Source organism: Colobus angolensis, unplaced genomic scaffold, assembly GCF_000951035.1.
Source record: "Colobus angolensis palliatus isolate OR3802 unplaced genomic scaffold, Cang.pa_1.0 Scaffold11, whole genome shotgun sequence".
NCBI classification, from domain to species: Eukaryota; Metazoa; Chordata; class Mammalia; order Primates; family Cercopithecidae; genus Colobus; species Colobus angolensis.
Genome location: NW_012112030.1, coordinates 2,292,001 through 2,314,127, shown reverse-complemented (window position 1 = coordinate 2,314,127; position 22,127 = coordinate 2,292,001). Strand labels below are relative to the sequence as shown.

The following is a 22,127-nucleotide window of genomic DNA, read 5'->3' as shown; positions in this document are numbered from 1 at the left end:
CTCCCGGGGACAGCTGGGCCAGGCCGGGGGGCTCAGGGGACCCCGGGGGAGGCAGCAGCAGCAGTAACAGCAGCGGCCGGAGGAGCCGAAGCATGATGTCGGAGCCGCCGGCCGCCGAGGGGAAATGCGGGAGCCGAGAGGGAGGGAGAGGAAAGGGGGGAAGGGGGAGGGAGGGGAAGGAAGGAGAGGTGGAGAGGCGGAGGGAGAGGGAGAAGGAGTGAGGGAGGCCGAGAGAGAGAGATGGGGCTGAGACCCGATGGTGGGAGAGGCCCATGTGAAAGATGGAGAAAGAAGAATGCTGAGTGGAGAAAGCTGGTCTAGTGTGGAACGAGAGGGAGAAACTGGGAGGAGGAGGGCAAAAGGCGGGAACTGGAGCAGGCCTGGGCATCCATGGAGGACCAGCGGTGACTTCAGCCCCTGAGGTCTGGAGGTGACTACTGGGGCAGTGTTCCCTGCACACACACGCTTCTGGGTCCAGAAAAAGGACTGTGGACGCCGACCCCCGCTCCTCCCCCCACCCCGCCCACACACACACAGTCATCCACCCCTACACTTCTTTGGAGACAGAGCTTTAAAATGCAGCAGGGAGGAGGTGTCCAGGCCTGGGACACTACGTCAGCCCCAAACCCTTTCCTGCCCATAAAGTGAGCCCCTGGATGGATTTGGGGTTAGAAGGAGAGTTGGGCACTGGGACTGGAGCCACGCTCTAAAATCACCTCAACACATCTGAACAGAGATCCTTCACACCCCAAACCAACAAAGACATACGTGTCCTCAAGCCCTCCCCCAGCAGGATATGCTCCTCCCAGCCTTCCCTGTGCCAGGCTGCCTGGTGGAACGTGTGATCATTTCTCCATGTGTCCTTCTGTGCCTCTGTCTGCTGCCCCTGCTCTGTCCTGTCCTCTGTGAGCCTCTCCACCCTCCAAGCCCCTTTCCATCGCAGTACACTGGACACTGAGGTTTCCATGGCAACATTTCAGACTTTAATACATATTGCTAGGGGTGATGGAAGGTGAGTAGGGCATCTGGTCACTTGGATGGGAGAGAGCAGGGCCTTCTGAGCCCCAAATCTGGCGCCCGTCTCCCCCGAGTCTGGAGGCAGCTGCCCTACTCTCAGGGCCAGAATGAGGTGTTACTCACTCAGGCTTCCTCCTCTGAGTTCAGCAGGCCTGCTTGGGCTCACAGGGTCAGCTGGGGAAAGACAGGGTTCCCTGGGCCCCAGGATCCTCCCCAAGCCCTTGCACTTTCTTCAGACCCGGTCAGGGAGCAGCGTCTCCCTGCACTTAGTCCCAAAGGAAGTCCAACGGCTCTGCTCTCGGGGGACCCAAGGGAGAGTCGGCGGGGTGAGAGGCCCAGTGGCCGGGGCCGACGAGGAGAGTGCCCTGGTGAGGCAGTCGGAGAAGGCAAAGGTGTCTCATCGATGAAGGTGGTGATCTCCTCTCGGAAGAAGCCAGGGCCCCGTGGGGGTCCCCCACCTGACCCCAGAACCCCACTCTCCAAGAATTGGCGAAGGCTGGCCAGCCCCCCACCACCTTCAGCCTCCTCCTCGTCCGCCTCATCCTCCAACCTGTGTCTTTGTCCCAGGTACTCAGGAGGACCCCCGAGGGCCCGGCTTTGGGCTGGGAGGACCCGGATGTCATCAGAGGATGACCACTTGTGCAGGAAGGAGCCCGGTTCCCGAGGGGTAGAGAAGATGTTGGTCTCATCATGGGACAGACGCCGGGATAGGGGGACCTGGGAAGAGGAGCGGGTAAGACCTGAAGGTGCTGCAGGGACAGAGGCAGAGGCAGGAACCACGTGGGGACTCCAGAAGACGGTGCCACCTTCTTAACCTTCTTCAAAACGTTTGCTCCGGTGGGCAAACCTGGCCCCACGAGGTCTGAAAGGATGCCTCTCTTGCTATAGTTTTCTTTCACCCAGCTTTATGGTGCCCTGAAAGCCAGGGCTAGGGAAGAGGGGATTGGGATGCATAACAGACACTGGAGAAAAGTGATGAGGGGCACCAGTTCCATACCTGTAAGTAGTGGACTCTCTCAAGAGGAGGGAAGAGCATGTGCCTTCCAGGCAGCAGCTTCACCTGGGCAGGGTCCCGGCTCCCTGGTCCTGTAGCTCCATTAGCATCAAAGCGAACTTTGCAAACTCGGCCCTCTGCATAGTCATCACAGCCCCCATCTAGGAGAGAAAATGGGCAGAGCGGTTACAGGCAGGGAATGCCTACCACCCCCGCCCACTGCCTTTATAAGCTCCCAGAGACCCCTTTAGTTCCCTTTAGTTCCCATTAGCCTGTATGTGCCCAGAGGACAGTGAGAGTAGCTAGCATTTGCTGTGTTCAGTACTAAATCCTGAGTGGAGTGCTTCATACATATAGATGAAGTTACTGAACAATTACATGCCCTCCCCCAAGAGCCATCCCTATAGCTGGGGGCCTCTCTCAGGAAGCTCAGGTTCCCCATAGTGCCAGAGCTGGGTAGTGTGGACTTCTGGAGGGGAGCCTAGGCCCGGTGAAGGGAGCCCTGTGTGCTGCAGGAAGCAGTAAGTGGACAGCAGGGTGCCTGCTTAGGAAAAGGGGAGCCCAGGGTGGTGCAGGTTCTGTCCAGTAGGGGGCACTCCAGGGCAGCCCATTCTCTGACTGAGAAGGAACAGCGGGAAAGGGAATAGATAGATGTCCAGGAAAGCCAAAGCCCAGCCCCTCCTCTGACCGTCATCTCCATCCTCCTCAGACATGATGGCCACGCATTGCTCCCACACTGTGCGCACGTCGGCGCGGTAGCGCTCGCAGGACCAGATGAAGGATGGCAGCAGCAGCGTCTGTGCCATGGAGCACCACAGCACAGCCAGCACCATCCACGGGGGCGCCGAGTCCGACTTGAGAGAGAAGAAGCTCACCACCTGGAGAAGGGTGGGAGTGGGCTGGGTCAGGGCCAGAGCTGAGGAGCCCACCTGAACCCCATATCCTAGTGCAGCTGGTGGGCAAGACGTCAGAAGTAATGCCTGATCCCTGTGATCCAACAGAGGTGAAGCCGGAGGTGGAGAAGGAGTGAACAGAGGGAAGGAACTGACTCAGAGGAAGGTCGGGGAGAGTGCTGGAGGCAAAGCCCTGCGGTCAGGAGGGAGAGGAACAGAGGTGGACCAGGAAGCATAGAGACAGAGAGGAACCCAGGAACAGTGACTAGATGGGGTGGTGGGGTGAGCCCTGTGGGGTTTCCACCCAAGACTGCTCAGAGACCATGTGGCATCCAGAGGGAAGGAGGGAATGGAGAGTGGAGCCCAGCAGCTGGATGAGAGGTCTGCGGCTGAACTGTGGAGCTGCAGGATGGATGACGGAGCTGGAGGACAGGTAGTGGAACTGAGGGATGGTGATGGAGCTGAGGAGTGGGAACTGCAGCAGATGCTAGAGCTGGGGTAGACAGGGTAGTGGGAACTAAAAGTCAGATGATCAAGATGGGGGCCACAAATGGAGTGGGAGATGGACAGGGGAGAGGGAGATGGATGATGGAACTAGAGGAGAGATGACGGAGCTGCTGTATGGCTGATGAAGTTGGAGGTCAGGTGATGATGCTGGGGCCTGGATATTGGGGAGAACAGGTGGGGAGGACCCCGATCTCACCAAGATGGGCACCCCTGTGAGTGAGTCATAGAGAAAGACGATGGCGCTGACCAAGTTGGTGACCTGCAGGGATGTCTTGGCAGACTCCGAGCCATCCAGCGAGGACCGCCGCTTCCCTCGGGCATCCTCCACCACAATGGCTGGCACCTCAAAAGCTGGCCGGGTACCCAAGCCCCCTGGCCCACCCGCTTTGGTCCCCCCACCGCCCCCCACTCTCTGGGCCTGCCGAGCCCTCCTGGGCCGGGCCCACAGTGTCTGGTAGAAGGTGATGGCCACACAGACCAGCCCCATGACAATGCCCCCAAGTAGCAAGAGGCTGAAGCAAACGCCAAAGCCGAGGCCAATCTTGGAGACTATGAACTGGCAGCCACGGGCATAGTAGCGCTCGCCGTTGTTGTGCCAGCCAATGGAGGGCAGTGTGGAGAGGATGAAGCTGACCATCCAGATGCCCATGACGGCATGCAGCGCCTGCTTCTTGGCATTGCTGAGGCGGTAGTTGACTGGCCAGCGCACCATCCACATGCGATGGTAGGAGAGCGAGGCGACTGTGAAGCAGGTGGCCAGGGCCAGGGTGTAGTAGGTGGACACGAAGACCTTGCAGATACTCTCGTTCCAGTCATAGTCGGAGGAAGCCTGACGCCGCAACTGTACCACAGCAAAGGTGGTGAGGGGCACAGCTGCCATGAGTATGTGTGTGCCCGCTAGGAAGCACAGCAGCAGCTCCAGTGGCTTGTGCTTCTGCTGCTTGGCCGAGATGCTGAGGATGATCCAGGCATTGGCCAGCAGCGCCAGGAGCCCACAGGCCAGCCAGGACAGTGCATTGGAGCGCAGGGAGGCCTCCTCTGCCCCCGCCCCACCCCGAGCCATCCTATCCTCAGCCCCCCACCCCCTTGAGCTCTGTGGGGGTGGGGGCTAGGTCTCACCCAGGAGCCCCACTCACAAACATGCCCATGATCCCCACAATCCTCGCCCTGTCAGCAGGCAGGCTGCCCCCAGGCTCACCCCAGTGCTCAGCATTGCATGATCGACCCAGCTGAGGGCAGATGTGGAGGGCAGGGGAGGAGACTGAGGGTCAGCAGAGGCAGTCCTCAGCTTTCATACTGGGCGGGGCCTTCCTTAAGCATCCCTGCAATTGATGGGACAGGCAAGCTGGCTACTTTCCCAACTGTGAGGCTGGCTGGGGGGTTCTGGTCCCCATGCTGGCACTTCCAGGTCTCTTTTTCCTCTGCTTCTTGACCAGTCAGGAATCTTCTGGATGCCCCAGGGATTTGGGGGTGGGGCTCAGCCCCCTGGACAGGCTGCAAGGGAAAGATGAGATGTGGGAGGGAGAGGGCAAAGGTAGGGCATAGGCTGGTCTATAACCGGGCTCCTGTGCCCCCTTTCTTGAAACTGTAGGGATAACTGATTACTAGGGCCCTGAGGGTCATGCAGAACATTCCTTTGCCTTAAATCAGACAGCTAAACATCCCGCACAGATGAGAGCCCCGCTCTTCCAGACCTCTAGGGAAGAGGGTATTCCCACCTCCCTGTCTCCTTTAGCCCTTTTTCCTCCCGCTGGAACTCCAGGGTTCCTTCTTAGAACATCCCCTGCTCAGCACTACTCCACCCCTATCTTCAAGTCCCTAAATGTCTCTTCAGAACTACTGATGGGAGACACATGACTGGTTTCCTCTTGAGGGTTCACAGTGAACAGGGATATGGCATTACAGCCTTCCTCCCCTACCTGCCGGTCTCCTGGATGCGGGGGTCTTGGTGCTTAGCCCCTACTTCCCATCACCTGGATGATCCCCCTCCAGCTCCCCAGATCTGGGAAAATGGGAGAAAGGAGTCTGGGACCGAAGGGGGTGCTAGGGAACCTGAAGGCGGGGAAACCGCTGACATCAGAAGCATCCAGAAATGGAAAGAGGGGGAACTAGGGAGAAGGAGGAGAGTTTGAGCAGAAGAGAAAGAGGGGGCAAAGTGGTAGTATCTGAAAATAGCAGGAAAAGCTCAAACCCCCTGGAGAGGAGGCTTTGGAGGGAGGAGAGACTGGAGGAGGGAGGGAGGGAGGGAGGGAGCGGTGAACAGGAGGCTGAGAAGAAAAGCCAAATGTTCAATAAGGTGCTGACTCCCGCGGGGAGACCTTGACTCTTCCTCCCTGGCCTAGAGCCTCAGTTTCCCTCTGATGGGAGGAAGGATGGTCCCAGTTTTAGTGCGTGATGCTGAGCTTCAGTGAGCCCTGGGAAGGGGGTAAGGGAATCGGGTGAAACCCTGAACAGAGTGAGGCTGTAAGGAAGCGCATAATGGCTTTAGGGTAAGTGGGGTAAAATGGGGCACAGCAGTGAAAGGGTCTGTTTCTCATGGAAGCAGCTCAGACCCTTGCTTTCCCCAAGAGGTCCTGGTCCACCCCCACCCTTGGCTTCCCTCCGGAGCCCAGTACACCCTAGTTGCCATGGCAATGGCCAGCCAGAGGAAGGTGGAGGGACTTGGCCACGAGCAGCCCCCAGTGTCCTCTCCTACAGCCCTGGACCCCTTCCCACCCACCTCTACCCAGGCCCAGCTGGTGGGCTCAGGACGAAAGAGATAGGAAGTCAGAGAGGGAAGGAGGCAGGAAAGATGTGAAGGACAGAGAGAGGGAGGTGAAGGACAGGGAGAGATCAGAGGAAGGTGGGAAGGGGGATCTGGGAGGTTCCCTGGCCGACGGGGTCCCTCGCCCTTTGGGGTGAAGGGGTAAGGTCAGGCGGCTTCTCCCTCCTGTCCCCCTCCAGGTTCTCCAGGGCAGAAACAGCAGGTGGCTGGGAGGAGGGGTGGCCTAGGGGAGAGGAGGCAGCTTGGGGGGGAAAGGGAGGCAACACGGGGGATGGGGCAGGGGTCGTCTTACCTCTGGCTGCGCCCAGCACTGCCATGGAGACCGCACTCCCGACGCGGCTCTCTCAGGCTCCCGCTGCCTGCCGGCTCCAGCTCACCCGCCCTCCTCCCTCCTTCCCTTTCTCCCTCCCTCCCTTCCCCCGGGCCTCCCTCCTCCCCCTCAGTCCCGGCCTCCCGGGCTCAGCCTGCGGCGGGCTCAGCCTGCGGCTCACTCAGTCTCTGCCCCTCTCACTGTCCAGGACCCCTTCTCCCATGGTCATCCTGCCAGTGAGCCCAGGCGAGGGGGACTGCAGGACAGCTCTGTGGGGTGGGGGGGCGGGAGACGAGTGTAGGGTGGGGAACTGGACGGTGGTGACTAGGGGAGGAGGGGCAAGGAAGGCGCCGAGAGGGAGGCGGGTGAGGAGGATGGCTGGGAACCGGCATCATTGGTGAAATGGTTCATGTCCTGCCCCCACCCCTTCCCGTTTTTCAACATGAACACAAGCTCCAAGAGGCAGCTGGTGTTGTTGGGGACTGAGGAGCTAGCTGTTCAGGGAGGAGGAAGCGTGTGTCACTGTGTATGTCTGTGTGAGGGCTGGGCCCTGAGTTTGGGAGCGAGGGGGCTTGTGGTGCAAGCTGGGGCTGCTTGTGGAGTTGAGGGTGGGTGTGCACAAGCTCAAAGGATGTGGGCGCATGCATGCACACAGACACACACACACTGCTTCCTCCTCCTGGAACACAAACACACATGTTGGGGATACAATTTGCACACACATGTTACAGTTTCTCATAGTCCTTTTTCTCTGCCACACACATACACCAGGAGAGCTCACGCAACCCTGAGTCGCTCCCCCACGGTATATCACACACGTGTAATTACAGAGTCTCAGCCTCACACACACACAGGCCCACACAGAGCCCTGTGGGTTGTGGAGGTGGATAGCCAGCCTCCACAGAATTTTTCCCTCTCCAGGGAAACTTCATCTCCTTCCTGGGGCACGCCAGGCAACCTCTCCTCTGCGTCCAACCCCAAAGACCAGAAGATTCCTGGCCCCCAGAGAAGGGGTCTCTCTCTCTCTTTCTCTGTCTCTCTCTCTCACACACACACACAAAGAGCATCTTCTTTTAGTAAGTTTATTGTATTTTTCTTTCAGCTCAGGGGAGCAGGGGTGGAGAGTGGGCACAAATGCAAAGTAAGCAGATGGGGAGCCCCAGCAGCAATAGGGTGGTCTTCCTGGAAGAGGCAGGCTTTAAAGATAGGAGGAGAAGGACAGAGGAAAAAGGAGTTGGGACTGAGGGAAGTGGTGAGGAAGGGTAGGAATAGAGGGGATCCTGAGAGAAATGGATCAAGAAGATGATTTGTAACCCTGATTTCCCTGTGTCCTGAATGGCCTGGAGGAGGGTAAGGGAGGGTGTGGGGCAGGCGCAGAGCCTGGCACAATCACCTTTGAGGTCCCTTAGAGGGTTCCCTCTCAGGCTAGCTATCCCTTCGCCCAGCAAAGCTCGCTTCCAGGAGGTTCTGCACAGGGTGAGTGGCTGGTCACTGCGCATTGTCTCCCACAGGGCCTGCGCTCCCAGCCTGCACTCTGATTAGGAGAGCCAAAGGCTTTGTCCTCTGGTAACAGATTCTGCCACCAACGGGAGATGAAGAAGGGATTTTAGACAGGGAGGCCTTCGTCCCTGCTCATAAATTCTCTAAGATGGGCCCTTCCCATGGGTGCTGTGCTCCTGCAAACCCAAAAGTACACACTGAGAACCCACCGCTAGCCACTGGTGACAGCCGTGTGGCATTTGTCCCTGCATTCAAGAGGCAGCAGTGGAACTTGGGACAAGGGACCCGGGTTAGTCCCGACTCCAGCACTTGCTAGCTGTATGACCTCGGGTGATCAATCATCTAGCTTTTCTGAGCTCTGATTCTGGTCTGTAAACTGGAGATGATCGTCTTAGTTCTGTCACTGCCAGCCTTGTAGGATTTTTGTAAGTCTCAAACAGACAGAGGATGTGAAGCATCCCTTGTGGCTGTGTACATGGGGCTGTGTCCAGTGGGGCTGTCTGTGCAAGGTCAGGACGTGAGTCTGTGGCCCCACTCACATAGGGTGAGAAGCAGGCAGCTTGGGGCAGGAGGTGCTGGCTGCCAGAAACCTCTGGATCTGCATCTGTCCTTGACTGGCTTGGCTGTGTGATTTTGTGCAAGTTCCTGCCCTCTGTGGTCCCAGGGTCCTGTCCTGTGAAATAACAGTCCCATGTTCCATGCTTCTGGACACCCAGCCTCACCCTCCATGCCAGCCAGGGCTGGCCCTGGACACTCCCCTGGGATCCACATGAGCAGTCTGGGAGAAGGTCAGAGAGAAATCATGAGAGAAGGGCTAGGGTTCGAAGGAAAAGGATACGGTGGGGAGAATGGTGTGATTAAGCCTCTGGAAAATAGAGAGCAACACTCAACCGATGAGGCTGGGGCCTAACCCAGGAGAAACAATGGCAAATCGTAGAGGAGGCGAACAGGCCAGAGGCCTAGGAGCTGCTACATTCATCTGGTCCGCAGGCCATGAGCCCAACGGGAAACGCGGGGCAGACACCTGGGGAGGCTGCAGTTGGGATCTCCCTGGCCTCGTGCCTCAAATGGGGCTACATGTCTTCTGAAACCGGCTGCAGGAACAGAGAAGAAGGGGAGCAGGTCTGTCCCCGCTGCAACCCCTTTATGTTCTAGCACCTCCATGGGTTTTCCAGTGCAGTGCTAGCCTCTGGGCCACAGCTGCAGAACTAGTCCAGAAATGCCCTGGCCTGCTGCTCCTTCAGCTCCACTTTCCCACTTCTGCCTCCTTCTAGCTCCTGGCCATCTTTTCCCACCCCTCTGTCGTCTCCACCACACCCCTTTAGCCCCAATCTCCTCGCCTCCACTCCCCCGACTCTCCCTCCTCAACTCCTTCCTCCTGTCCATCCTCCCTTCCTGCCCGCTTTGTCCCCCTTTCCTCCCCCTCCTCTCTCACTCCCTCTCCCCACCCTTTTCCCCTCTCCCAGCCCCTCCTCCCAGATCCTTACTGAGGGCACTGGCAGGTCTTCTTCTCACTGAGGAGTCTCTTGATCTGAGACATCCGCTCTGCTTGACGCTGTCCAGGGACAAGTAAGGGAGTCATGAGGGTCCCAGGCCTCCAGAAGGGAGGTGCCCCTTGGCAGGGGGATTGGGGGAAGCTGGGAGAGGAGAAGCAGTTACATAGCTCAGGCCATCTATCCTGGAATTAACTCTGCTCCTTTCTGTCTCTCCCTTGAGTGGCATCTGGGTCAGGGCAGCAAGGGAACTTAGGTGTGGGCAGAGGGAGCTGGCCAAAAGCAGGTCCCATATACGGGATCTCCTGGTATGGGACTCAGGGGTTTGAGGGCCCTGTGGGGACCAGGTGTGGGGTCACTCACCCTTCGGTGCCGGCACCTGACACAGAAGAAGATGCCCAGCCCAGTGAAAAGCAGGAGGCCCGCGACGCCCCCCAGCACAATCAGGGCCATTGGCTGCACCGGGGTGGGCCATGTGGGCAGAACTGCAAGGGAGAGAAATGTGCTCAATGCACCACCCTCCTCCACAGGCCAGCAGACTGAGGACTGACCTGCAACCCCGCCTGGCCAGTCCCTGGTTTGATCCTGGGGTTGGGAGAGAGGGGCAGAGTGCTTGGGGATTCTTATGTTTTAGAGACCACAGGGCACTCTGCAGAGGTAGAAGCAGTGGTCTAGACCCTGGACTCTGTGTGTGAGTGCGTGTGTGTGAATGTGTGCGTGCATGTGTGTGAATGTGTGCGTGCATGTGTGTACGTGTGTGTATGCGTGTGTGTGCATGCGTGCATGTGTGTGAGGATGTGTGTGTGTGAATGCGTGCATGTGAGTGCATGTGTGTGAATGTGTGCATGCGTGTGTGTGTGCACGTGTGCATATGAATGTGTGTGAGTGTATGAGAGTGTGAGTGTGCGTGTATGAGAGTGTGTGTGGATGTGAGTGCGTGGGTGAGAGTATGTGTGTGAATGTGTAAGAGTGTGTGTGCATGTGTGCGTGTGTGCATGTGAGTGTGTGCATGTGTGTGAGTGTGTATGAGTTTGAGTACGTGTGTGTGTGTGAGTGTATGAGTGTGTGAGAGTATGTGTGTGAGTCCATGTATGTGAGTAGATGGGCGTGAGTGTGTAGGTGTGAGAGTGTGGATGTGTGTAGCGTGTGTATGAGTGTGTGCGAGTGAGTGATGTGTGTATGGGTGTGTGAGAGTTTGTGTGAGTGCGTGTGTATGTGTGTCTGGATTTGGAGAAAAGCCAGAAGCCAGGGAGGAGGGCTTTTGGTCAGGTGGACCCCATTCCCCATCCCTCCCTAGACCTGAGGGAGTCGGAACTTGTAGAACTACAGTTGGCAGGCTAGAGCCCAGGACCACAACCCACCTCACCTCATCACTTCTATGCCTCCAGGACACTATCCCCATAACCCCCAACTCAGGCATTGGGAGGCTGGGACTCGGGGTGGTCTCTGCCAACCACAGGAAGGTCCCGTAGCGCAGGAGGCAGAGGTCATGGAACCTGGGTCCTCACCCTTGATGTTGGATTCTAGCAGGACCTGCTCCGAGTCACTCAGCAGACACTGCCATATCCCCGCCTCAGGGTTCAGCACCCACACCGCCTTCGCCTGCTTCGAGACCGTTGCCTCCTTGTTCTCCAGTTTCAAGCTCAGCGTCAGCTTAGGGGAGGTGGGTCCCCACACCTCACAGGTCAAATTTTCCTGGAGCTGAGTGGCTGCAGAGGAATGAGAGGCTGAGATTGAAAGCCTGAGATTCAGTAGAACAATTAAAATGATACTCTATATGGGCGGCCTTCTTTTAGCCTTTTAGAGCAGATTTTCATGCAGTCGTATGAGGAAAAACAGCGTTTGGGATCCAGTGGTATCGGGCTGGAATCCCAGCTCCACTGCTAAGCAGCTGAGTGCCTCTGGGCAAGGGACGTAACAACCTGCGCCCGGACAGTAGGAAAGGCAGACATACATGTAGTGTCTGGATGGGGTCCGGCCCGTGCTGAGCATTAAGTGTTAGCCATTGGCCGGGCGCAGTGGCTCAAGCCTGTAATCCCAGCACTTTGGGAGGCCGAGACGGGCGGATCACGAGGTCAGGAGATCGAGACCATCCTGGCGAACACGGTGAAACCCCGTCTCTACTAAAAAATACAAAAAAACTAGCCGGGCGAGGTGGCGGGCGCCTGTAATCCCAGCCACTTGGGAGGCTGAGGCAGGAGAACGGCGTGAACCCGGGAGGCGGAGCTTGCAGTGAGCTGAGATCCGGCCACTGCACTCCAGCCCGGGCGACAGAGGGAGACTCTGTCTCAAAAAAAAAAAAAAAAAAAAAAAGTGTTAGCCATTATTATTTGTGGAGCTGTTATGATGATAAGGAGATAAGGAAGCCAGAAACTCAATTTGGAGCTTGACATTATCATCATTACTATCATACAGAGAGCAGATTTCATTATCTTTATTAGACAGGTCAGGAAGCAGGCCTGAAGTGGGAGGGGGCTTAGTCAGGGTCACAAAGGGTTGGTCACAGGCAGAACGGGAACCCCGGTTCTTAGCCCAAGTGGTTTGGGGATCTTCAGCGAAGCCAGCCCCAGGCTGGCTCATGGATGTCTCAGTTCAAAACCAGCTCCAAACCCAAAGGGCCCTCCCTTACTTCATCCAGGTAACCAGGGCCTAGGCATCCCCTCTTGGGGCCTGGCTTGCCTCAGAGGGAGCCCTGGGCCAGGCCCCTCCACCTCCTTCCCCTGCCTGCCCCTCCCTGGCCTGGCCCCTCACCTCTCATCACGACGAGGTTCACTTCCTGATGCAACTTTCCTGTTTTCGCTTCAAGGGCCAGCGTGAGGTTTCCAGAGCCAGCATACTGAGGCAAGGCCTGGGGCAGGGTGAGGTAGAGCGGCAGGTTCTTGCCCATCTGGAGCTTGGGGTCCTGGGTAACCCGTTTTACAGACACTTCCTTGTTCTTCAGGTCGAAGGTAATCCAAGACTTAGAGGAGGAAGCCTTCTCCGCCCGCCACCGCAGCTCGCCACTGCCCGTCAGCTTTTCAACTGTAAAGGTGAGTGGGAAGGAGAACTCCACCTGTTCCCCCTCTTTCTTATAGACTGTGCTGGAGACCTTCTGGAAAGCTGGAGGTGGGAAGGGAGAGACCCTGAGTGAGGAGATAGGAAGATGAGGGTGCACGAGTGGGGTCGGCATGCGGGGGCAGCAGGGAGATGGAAGGGGACCCGATGAGTCCAGACACCCACCTTGTCATTTCAGATACTTCAGTTCCTTCCTACCTCTCCAGCCTTCTCTCCCCTCTTCCACCCAGCATTTTCCTACAGCAGACCACCTCTCTCCTCCCAGAAGCCATCACAGAACAGCCCAGCCACAAGGGATCCTTGCTGTCCTCAGGATTCCTGGACCACAGAAGCCATTTGGCCTCCACTCCTTAGAGGCATAACTCATCACCCTTCACAAAATAAGAGCGAACACTTAACTTTAACTAGGGCTTACTCTGTGCCAGGCACCATTTTTAGTGCCTTACGTGTATCAGTCCTCAACTTAATACAAGGTAGGCACTATGGCAGTTAACATCACCCCCATTTCACAGAGGCTGAAACCAAGGTGCAGAGAGCTTCAGTAACTCACCTAAGGTCACATGGTTGTGGCAGAACCAGGATTTCAATCAGGGTCCATGCACGAAACTGGCACGCTACACTACCTTATGTCCCATAAGCACCCAGGGGACAGGATCTGGGGTAGGACCTCGGTCTCTCCACAGTGACCTGACTCAGGGGTCCAGAGGTACAACATAGAACATCATCAGGGTCGGCTTGCTGGTGTTAGTGTCCGTGAGTAAGTGGACTTGCCAACTTGGTAGGGGTGGGGAGCTGAGGCAACAAAGAAAGTAAATGCCCTGACATTCATCCTTTGGGGCCTCCAAAGGAGACTCGGGCCTCTAGCATCCTTACCTTCCCCAGCCCTTCCTTTCTCCATGTCCACCACACTGAGGGGTGGCTGTCAATCAGCCCCCTGAGGATGAGGGCCCCAGTGAGTCCTTCAAGAATGGCCTCAGCTCTAGGGGACCTAGCCTTCTCCACTCCTGATCTCCCAGCACCAGACCCAGAAGCAGGGAAGTGAGAGCAGAGGGAGGGGCTGTCAGCCTCCGGGGCAGGGAGGAGACTGAGGGGAGAGGGGCCTCCCTTACCTAGCACCACGATGTCTATTTTGAACTCTACCCTCTTCTGGTCCTGCGAGATGGTGCATGTCCAGGTGCCACTATCCTGGCGCTCCAGCTGAGGCACAGAGAGGGTCTTCCCCCCCTGTATGTTTTTACCCCTTGGACTCCTACATTGCACTGAGGGGCTAGTACCAGGGGGGCTCTCCAAGGTCAGGGTCAGGCTTTGCCCCTGAAGCAGGTGGGTGTCAGAGCTGGCAGTCACTGTGGAGGGAAAGGCCGGCTGTGTCACACACATACCATCCCCAAGGAGAAGGGCAGAGGACAGGAAACCAAGAACATCTCTCCATTATCTCCATCCCAACATCTCCTTCCTCCCAGCACCCAGCTGCCCACCCCCAGCCAAGACAGGGTTTCCCTCTCCCCTCCTCTCTCTCTTCTTTCGTCCTCCCCCCCATCCTCTCTTCCCCAGTCTCTCTCTCTCCTTCCCTTGCTTCCTTCCCTTTTCTTTCCTTTTCCCAAGGCCTCTTCCCTCCTCCGCCCACCACCATCCCCCACCTAATCAAGAGGGGTTTGAAGAGATTCGGAGGCCAGTTTGACAGCCTGGTCCTCTTGGGGCTGCTGCGGTATCACCAGCTCAGGCTGGATTTGGTGCAGGGGTGGGAGTAGTGGGGAAGAGAACCAGGCGGGAGGTATCCTCATCCCCACCTGCCCCACTCACATCCGAACACCAGCAATTCCACCTCCTCCTTCTTGTCCTCCACTTCACAGATGTAAGTGTCTGAGTCTTCTATCTTAAGATTCTTGATGATCATGGAAAAGCATCCTTGGTCCCAAAGGCTTTTTCTTGAGTCAGCGCGATCGCTCAGCTTAGATGGACCTGGGAGCAGAAGACATATGGGAGAGGCTGAGGTACCTTGGAGACATGGCACCTCTGGCAAGAGAATGCCCACAGCTCTTCTGATCTCAATTGCTAATTTCTTGCAACATCTGCTCCTCATTCTAATCAGAGAAACCCAGTCTGGTAAGGAGGTCTCATCATATCCATTTACCTGGCTGGGACAGTGGCTCACAAATACAAATAAAATCATATCCTTATTTGGAGAGCACCAACTCCTACATGCCAAATACTTTACATGCATCATCTCAGTAATCTCCACAATAATTCCAAGAAATAGATATTGTCAACACTGTTTTGCTTATTTTACAGATAGAGAAACTGAGACTCACACATTGAGATTAAGTAATTACCGCACTCTCACACATTGTAGGAGAATAAACCAGTACAATTTCTTTGGAGAGTGATTTGTAATACATATCAGAATTACAAATGTATATACAAAACGAAATGTCCATCAATAAAGAATAGGTTAAATAGATCATAGCTCACCCATTCAGTGGATTGCTATGTAGCCAGAAGACAGGAATGAGGAAGTGCTTTGTATACTGATTTGGAACCGTATCTAAGAAACATCACTAACTGAATAAAGCAAGGTATTAAACAGTCTACTATTTGTTTTTAAAGGGGGAGAAAATATATTCTTTGTATATGAAAAGAATATTTCTCAAATTAAACATAACAAAATGAGGCCATTAAAAAGAGTTACAATGTCTTAAAAAAAAAAATTTAAAAAGAAAGAAAATGAGGCCAGGCATGGTGGAAATCTCTCATCCCAGCTCTTTGAAAGATCGAGGTGGAAGGACTGTTTGAGCCCAGGAGTTCGAGATCCGCCTGGGCAACATGGTGAAACCCCATCTCTAAAAAAAAAAAAAATTTTTTTTTTAATTAGCCGCCTTAGGAGGCTGAGGTGGGAGAATCACTTGAGCCCAGAAGTCAAAGGTTGCTGTGAAACAAATGAGATGGCACCACTGCACTCCAGTCTGGGTGACAGAACGAGACTAAGAAAAATTAACTGGGTGTGGTGGTGCATACCAGTAGCCCCAGCTACACCGGAGGCTGAGGTGGGAGGATCACCTGACCCGGGAGGTCGAGGCTGCAGTGAGCTATGACCATGCCACTGCACTCCACCCTGGGTGACAGAATGAGACCCTGTTTAAAAAAGAAAAAAGAAAAAAAACTGGGAGGCTGAGGCACAAGAATCGCTTGAGACTGGGAGGCAGAGTTTGCGGTGAGATCGAACCAATGCACTCCAGCCTGGGTGACAGAGTGAGACTGTCTCAAAACACACACACATACACACACAGATAACCTTGGTTGCCTCTAGGAAGAGGAAGTGAATATTCATGTGTAGGAAGAGAGCTTTTCACTATATGAACTTTAACTTTGCTTTTTTTTTTTTTTTGAGATGGAGTTTCGCTCTTGTTGCCCAAGCTGGAGTGCAATGACACCATCTTGGCTCACCGCAACCTTCGCCTCTCAGGTTCAAGCACTTCTCCTGCCTCTGTCTCCCGAGTAGCTGGGATTACAGGCATGTGCGACCAAGCCCAGCTAATTTTGTATTTTTAGTAGAGACAGAGTTTCTCCTTGTTGGTCAGGCTGGTCTCGAATGCCCGACCTCAGGTGATCTGCTCACCTTGGCCTCCCAAAGTGCTGGGATTACAGGCGTGAGCCACCGTACCCAGCCTGCTTTCTTTTTGTTTGTTTGTCTTTTTGGTTTTATGGAGTTGAGTGTTGGATCTCTGCTCACTGTAACCTCTGCCTCCTGAGTTCAAGGGATTCTCCTGCCTCAACCTTCAGAGTAGCTGAGATTACAGGTGTGCACCACCACATCTGGCTAATTTTTGTATTTTTAGTAGAGACAAGTTTTCCCATGTTGCCCAGGCTGGTCTTGAACTCCTGACCTCAAGCAACCCACCCACCTCAGCCTCCCAAACTGCTGGGATTGCAGGTGTAAGCCACTGCGCCCAGCCTATATGCCTTTTTCTGCCTTTTGAATTTTGACTCCCCTAAGTGGTGGAGCTAGGATTAAAATGCAGCCTGTCAGGAGTTTGGGACCAACCTGGGCAGCAAATAGAGACCCTCATCTCTAAAAACAATTATTTTAAAAGAATTAGCTGGGTGTGGGTACCTGCAATCCCAGCTACTTGAGAGGCTGAGGCAGGAGGATCGCTTGAGCCCAGGAGTTCAAAGTCACAGTGAGCTATAATTGTGACACTGCACTCCAGCCTGGGCAACAGAGTGAGGCCTCATCTTAAATAAAAGAAATTTTTGGTCAGGTGCAGTGGCTCACGCCTGAAATCCCAGCACTTTGGGGGGCCAAGGTGGTGGATCACTTGCGGTGAGGAGTTCAAGACCAGCCTGGCCAACATGGTGAAACCCCATCTCTACTAAAACTAGAAGAAAAAAAAAAATTAGCTGGTGCATAGTGATGCATGCCTGTAATCCCAGCTACTTGGGAGGCTGAGGCAGGAGAGCTGCTTGAACCCGGGAAGCAGAGATTGCAGTTAGCCGAGATCACGCCACTGCACTCCAGCCTGGGTGACAGAGTGAGACTCTATCCCAGAAAAAAATAAAAATAAAAAATGTTTTAAAAAATAAAAATAATTCAGGCTGTTTCACTATGCAATGCTATCTCTGGAAAGTTCTTCTGGCATAAGTATGTGTCTCCTTTGGCCTCTTCTTGTAAAATCTAATACCCATCACCAAGGGAAGTTTTCTTTTTAGCTGTCCATTTTCTGGGTGCAGTGGCAGCTCCAGAATCTCTATAGAACAGGGCTTTAGAATCTAAATTCACATAGCAAACAGTTCTGTTTTGCTTTGTTTCTACTTAGAATGTATATTTGGAGGAATGGGGCAAAGATGGCTAAGACTAAAACCTCTCACCCTGCTTGGTACTGCCTCTGCCTCCCTGAGATGCCTAGGCCCTCTCCCTCTTTCTGCCTTGGTGTGGGAGCCTGGATACTCATTCAGCCACTCACTCTCCTTTCTCCCCTCTTCCAGATCGCACAATCCTCTTCCCCGCTGCTCAGCTCTCACTGTCCAGGAGCCTCTTCCAGACAACCTCACAGCCTCTGCACAGAGTTGCCCCAAGCTTCCCCGGGGCACGGCAGGCACCCAATCCACCCCACACCTTCAGTTTCACTCTTTTTTTTTTTCAGATGTCCCTGCTCAAGACAACCCGGACCCAATCTCTCCCTTTATTTGTTCCTTCAGTGGTTCCTGCCCTACTTGCTGTTTCCCTGGATCTACACACTGCTTTAATTCCCCAGCTTACCCTGAAATTCAACTACATTCCTTTCACAATTCCTTTACCGAACTTCTTAGAAGCGTGGCCTACTCTGATTCTGCCCCACTTTGCTCCGCCTCTTTTGCTCCTCTCCTCCATTTCTAAGAATGATTCGTTTTTCTTCATCTTGAACTCCTGCTCTTACATCTACATTTAGGTGTTGTCCCAGACTGTCTTTGGTCCTCTTCCTCATTTCTACAGACATTCTCAATTCCACCGCATCCCCAGTCAGCTCTGCAGATGGTGGCCAGGTTGTTACTGCCAGCCCTGACCTCTCTCCTCAATTCTAGGCACACATTTCCAATGGTCCAAGTAATAAGTTTATGTTAATATCCTGCCATCACCCCAAATGCAATTGGTTCAAAATGAAATGTATAAGCCTCCTCCTAAAATAACTCTGCCTCCTTGCTTCTTTTAAAAAGAAAACCATGGCCTGCTTGTCCATGCTGTCCCATAGTTTGAAAAAGTTACAGCAAGATAATATGAAAGGTCTAAGCATATGAGTGAGTCTGGGACAAATTCATGGGATAACCAGTATGGAATGAAGACTTAAAAGAGGTATAGACCTGTGGCCAGGTGCCGTGGCTCACGCCTGTAATCCCAGCACTTTGGGAGGCCGAGGCAGGCGGATCACCTGAGGTCAGGAGTTCAAGACCAGCCAGGCCACCATGGTGAAACCCAGTCTTTACTAAAAATAGAAAAATTAGCCAGGAATGGTGATGCACGCCTGTAATTCCAGTTACTCGGGAGGCTGAGGCAGGAGAATCCCTTGAACCTGGGAGACGAAGGTTGTGGAGAGCCAAGGTCGCGCCACTGCACACCAGCCTGGATGAGAAAGAGACTCTGTCTCAAAAAAAGGAAAAAAAAAAAGGTATAGGCAATAGACTAGAGGAGATGGGGAACAGCAAGGACATTACAGGAAGGGGGAAGCTCCAGAGAGACAGCACAGGCAAACTGTGGGGAAACCTCCTGGGTGCAGAGGTTTCCGCTGGGAAACTGTGAGCAGTGGCCCCGAGGTGGTAAAGGTCCTGCAGAGGCTTCTAGGCTTACTCTAATGAGCTAGGACGTGGCATGTGCAAAGCATGACTTTGAAAGGCAATGCTGCAGCAGGAGGAAGGGAAATCCAAGTAGGTGAGTAGGTGAGACTAGTAGCAGACCAAATTACCCAGAAGCTCACTGTAATCCATTACCCGGAAGCTCACTGTAATCCAGGTGGGAGGTATGTGGGCCTTGGCTGGTGATGGTGGTATTCCCATGGGAACAAAGAAGAGGATGAAATTAGAACCTTTTTTTTTTTTTTTTGAGACAGGGTCTCACTGTGTCACCCAGGCTGGAGTGCAGTGGTCCAATCACGGCTCACTGCAACATCTACCTCGTGGGCTCAAGTGATCCTCCCACCTCAGTCCCCCAAGTAACTGGGACTACAAGCCTGTGCCACCACTCCCCACTAACTTTTGTATTTTTTGTAGAAGTGGGGTATCACCATGTTGCCCAGGCTGGTCTTGAAATCCTGAGGTCAAGTGATCCAGCTGCCTCAGCCTCCCAAAGTGCTAGGATTACAACAGGTGGGAGCCATCATGCCCCGCCCAAAACACTTTCAAAGCAAGGAATGGTCATAGTTGATGATCATGGGAAACAGGGATTGAAGTAGAGAAAAAAACATGACTCTGTGGCTGGGTGCGGTGGCTCGCGCCTATAATCCTAGCACTTTGGAAGGCTGAGGCAGGCGGATCACCTGAGGTCAGGAGTTCGAGACCAGCCTCAACATGGAGAAACCCTGTCTCTATTAAAAATACGAAAATTAGCCGGGTGTGGTGGCGCATGCCTGTAATCCTAGCTAATCGCGCCATTGCACTCCAGCCTGGACAGCAAGAGTGAAACTCCATCTCAAAACAAAACAAAACAAAAAACATGACTCTGTGTTTCAGAAACTGGGGGTGATACTGTTATTGTTGGAAATCAGGAAGGTGGGAAGGGGAACTGTTCTGAAGGAAGATGAGATCCATGGAAACAGAACAAAAGCATCAACAGAAAAGACTTAAGAATTTTTAGAAAGTAGCGCATCGTTTTAATCTCATAGGCAGTGAAAGAAATGCAAATTAAAACAATGATATATTTTTCAATTATAAAATTGCCTCCCAGAAAGTTTTAAATAATACAACTCAGTGCTGACAAGGTGTGCTCAAAAAGTTCATATCCTTAATTTCATTTCTGGAACTTTATCTTTAAAACAATAATTTTAAAATGCAAACCACAATTTAGGTACAAAAATAATACTTATAGCATTGTTAATAAGACACAATGTTTGACAAAATGATAATGGCTATATATTAGAGGACAATTAATTTGATGGAATCCTAGGTTAGCACCAAAACCAATATTTACAAATAACTTATAACGAAATAGAAAATACTAATAATATACATTTCTAAGTTGTTTTAAGATAATCTTTATTTAGAGAAGTAAGCTCTCAGCTTTTTAAAAAGAAGAAAATTTTTTCAAAAAAGATAATCTTCACTTTTGGTTTTTTTTTTTTTTTTTTTTTGAGACAGAATCTCACTCTGTCACCCAGGCTGGAGTGTGATCTCGGCTCACTGCAAACTTCATCTCCTGGGTTCAAGTGATTCTCTTGACTCAGCCTCCCAAGTAGCTGCGACTACAAGTGCCTGCCACCAAGCCCAGCTAATTTTTTGTATTTTTAGTAGAGACGGGCTTTCACCATGTTAGCCAGAGTGGTCTCGATCTCCTGACCTTGTGATCTGCCCGCCTTGGCCTCCCAAAGTGTTGGGATTACAGGCGTGAGCCACTGCGCCTGGCCAATCTTCACTTTTTAGGGTAGTCATTTGAACTACAAAAATTATACAGACTCAACACTTTCCTGGCCCTACCTGCTTTCTTTCTTTCTTTTTTTTTTTTTTTTTTTGAGAAAGAGCCTTACTCTATCGCCCAAGGTACGCTGTAGTGGTGTGATCTCGGCTCACTGCAACCTCCACCTCCTGGGTTCAAGCAATTCTCCTGCCTCAGCCTCCCGAGTAGCTGGGACTACAGGCATGCGCCACCACGCCCAGCTAATTTTTGTATTTTTAGTAGAGACCGAGTTCGCCATGTTGGCCAGGCTGGTCTCGAACTCCTGGCCTCAAGCCATCCACCCGTCTCAGCCTCCCAAAGTGCTGAGATTACAGATGTGAGCCATCACACCTGGCATTAAATTAAACTTATTGTTTTGAGATAAATGTAGATTCACTTGCAGTTGTAAGAAGTAATAAAGATAAATCCTATGTACCCTCTATCCAGTTTACCCTAATGGTAATATCTTGCAAAACTGTAGTACTATATCACAACCAGGATGCTCACATCGACACGATCAGGATACAGAACATTTCCAGCTCCATAAAGGTTGTTGCTTTTTGTAGCCATCCCCTTCCCCTCCCCATCCCTGAGCCCCTTAAACCCTGGCAATCACTCATCTGTTCTCCATTTCTATAATTAGTTATTTTAAGAATGTTATATAAATGGATTAATACAGCATATTACCTTTTGAGATTGGCTTTTTTTCACTCAGCATAAGTCCCTGGAGATTCATCCAGGTTGTGGTGTGTACTATAATTCATCCTTTTTATTGCTGAAAAGTATTTCGTGGTATGGATATAATCATTCCCCAGTTAAAGGACATCTAGATTGTTTCTACTTGTTGGCTACCGTGAATAAAGCTACTATAAACATTTGCGTACAGCTTTTTGTGTGAGCCTAAGTCTTCATTGCTCTGGGATAAATGCCTAGGAGTGCAATTGCTGGGCTGTTGCATGTTTTATTTTATAAGAAACTATCAAACTGTTTTCCAGAGTGGCTATGCCATTTTAGGCTCCCACCACTATCGGAAGAATGACCCCGTTTCTACACATCCTCATCAGCATTTGGTGGTGTTCCAATTTTTAATTTTAGCCATTCTGATAGGTTTAGTGATAGCCTATTGTGGTTTTAATGTGCATATCCCTAACGATTAATGATGTTGAACAACTTTTCATGTGCTTATTTGCCAACTGTACGTCCTTTTGGGCCTGTTTTCTAATTGAACTGTTTTTTTGGTTTTGAGTTTTGAGAGTTGTTTATCATATTCTGGATACCAGTCCTTTGCTGAGTATGCGGATTATGGATATATTTTCTTATATTCTGTAAACGGTCTTTTCTTCTTCTTCTTTTTTGAGATTGGGTCTCACTCTGTTGCCCAGGCAACCAGGCAACATCTTGGCTCACTGCAACCTCTGCCTCCCTGGCTCAGTGATCCTCCCACCTCAGCCTCCTGTGTCACTGGGAATACAAGTGCACTCC

At 52.7% G+C, this 22,127-nt stretch overlaps 2 protein-coding genes across 9 annotated transcripts in view; both read right to left on the bottom strand.

The window, feature by feature from the left end:
- Positions 1 to 960: 960 nt before the first annotated feature.
- On the bottom strand, positions 961 to 6,831 carry GPR162 (G protein-coupled receptor 162). Of its 2 annotated transcripts, none has more exons than XM_011952202.1 (5): positions 6,468 to 6,831; positions 3,608 to 4,905; positions 2,700 to 2,889; positions 2,015 to 2,172; positions 961 to 1,734 (listed from the first exon to the last, which is right to left on the bottom strand). In XM_011952202.1, the coding sequence occupies exons 2-5, from the start codon at positions 4,472 to 4,474 to the stop codon at positions 1,180 to 1,182; spliced, it is 1,770 nt and encodes a 589-aa protein (XP_011807592.1). In that variant the 5' UTR covers positions 4,475 to 4,905; positions 6,468 to 6,831; the 3' UTR covers positions 961 to 1,179. The 2 variants fall into 2 exon arrangements, with proteins under 2 accessions (XP_011807592.1, XP_011807598.1); XM_011952208.1 differs by having other exon boundaries at positions 4,610 to 4,905.
- A 717-nt stretch (positions 6,832 to 7,548) lies between these two features.
- CD4 (CD4 molecule) overlaps positions 7,549 to 22,127 on the bottom strand; it is a 33,353-nt gene continuing 18,774 nt past the window's right edge. For 2 of the 7 annotated variants that reach the window (XM_011952101.1, XM_011952099.1), the window contains 7 exons: positions 14,333 to 14,491; positions 13,642 to 13,875; positions 12,230 to 12,577; positions 10,987 to 11,187; positions 9,842 to 9,963; positions 9,473 to 9,540; positions 7,549 to 9,079 (listed from right to left, as the gene is read on the bottom strand). In XM_011952101.1, coding sequence (XP_011807491.1) covers positions 9,049 to 9,079; positions 9,473 to 9,540; positions 9,842 to 9,963; positions 10,987 to 11,187; positions 12,230 to 12,577; positions 13,642 to 13,875; positions 14,333 to 14,426 — 1,098 coding nt within the window. In that variant the 5' untranslated portion in view covers positions 14,427 to 14,491 and the 3' untranslated portion in view covers positions 7,549 to 9,048. Of the gene's footprint in view, positions 9,080 to 9,472; positions 9,541 to 9,841; positions 9,964 to 10,986; positions 11,188 to 12,229; positions 12,904 to 13,641; positions 13,876 to 14,169; positions 14,577 to 22,127 lie in introns of those variants that run through there. The other 5 variants (XM_011952117.1, XM_011952107.1, XM_011952121.1 and 2 more) reach the window with 5 other exon arrangements.

Coding starts and splice junctions, on each gene's coding strand:
- GPR162 (XM_011952202.1), bottom strand. CDS start 4,474: ATGGCTCGGGGTGGGGCGGGGGCAGAGGAGGCCTCCCTGCGCTCCAAT. Junction 2,173..2,699: donor TGAGGAGGATGGAGATGACG/GTCAGAGGAGGG, acceptor TTTCTCTCCTAG/ATGGGGGCTGTGATGACTAT. Junction 1,735..2,014: donor AGAGAGTCCACTACTTACAG/GTATGGAACTGG, acceptor TCCTCTTCCCAG/GTCCCCCTATCCCGGCGTCT.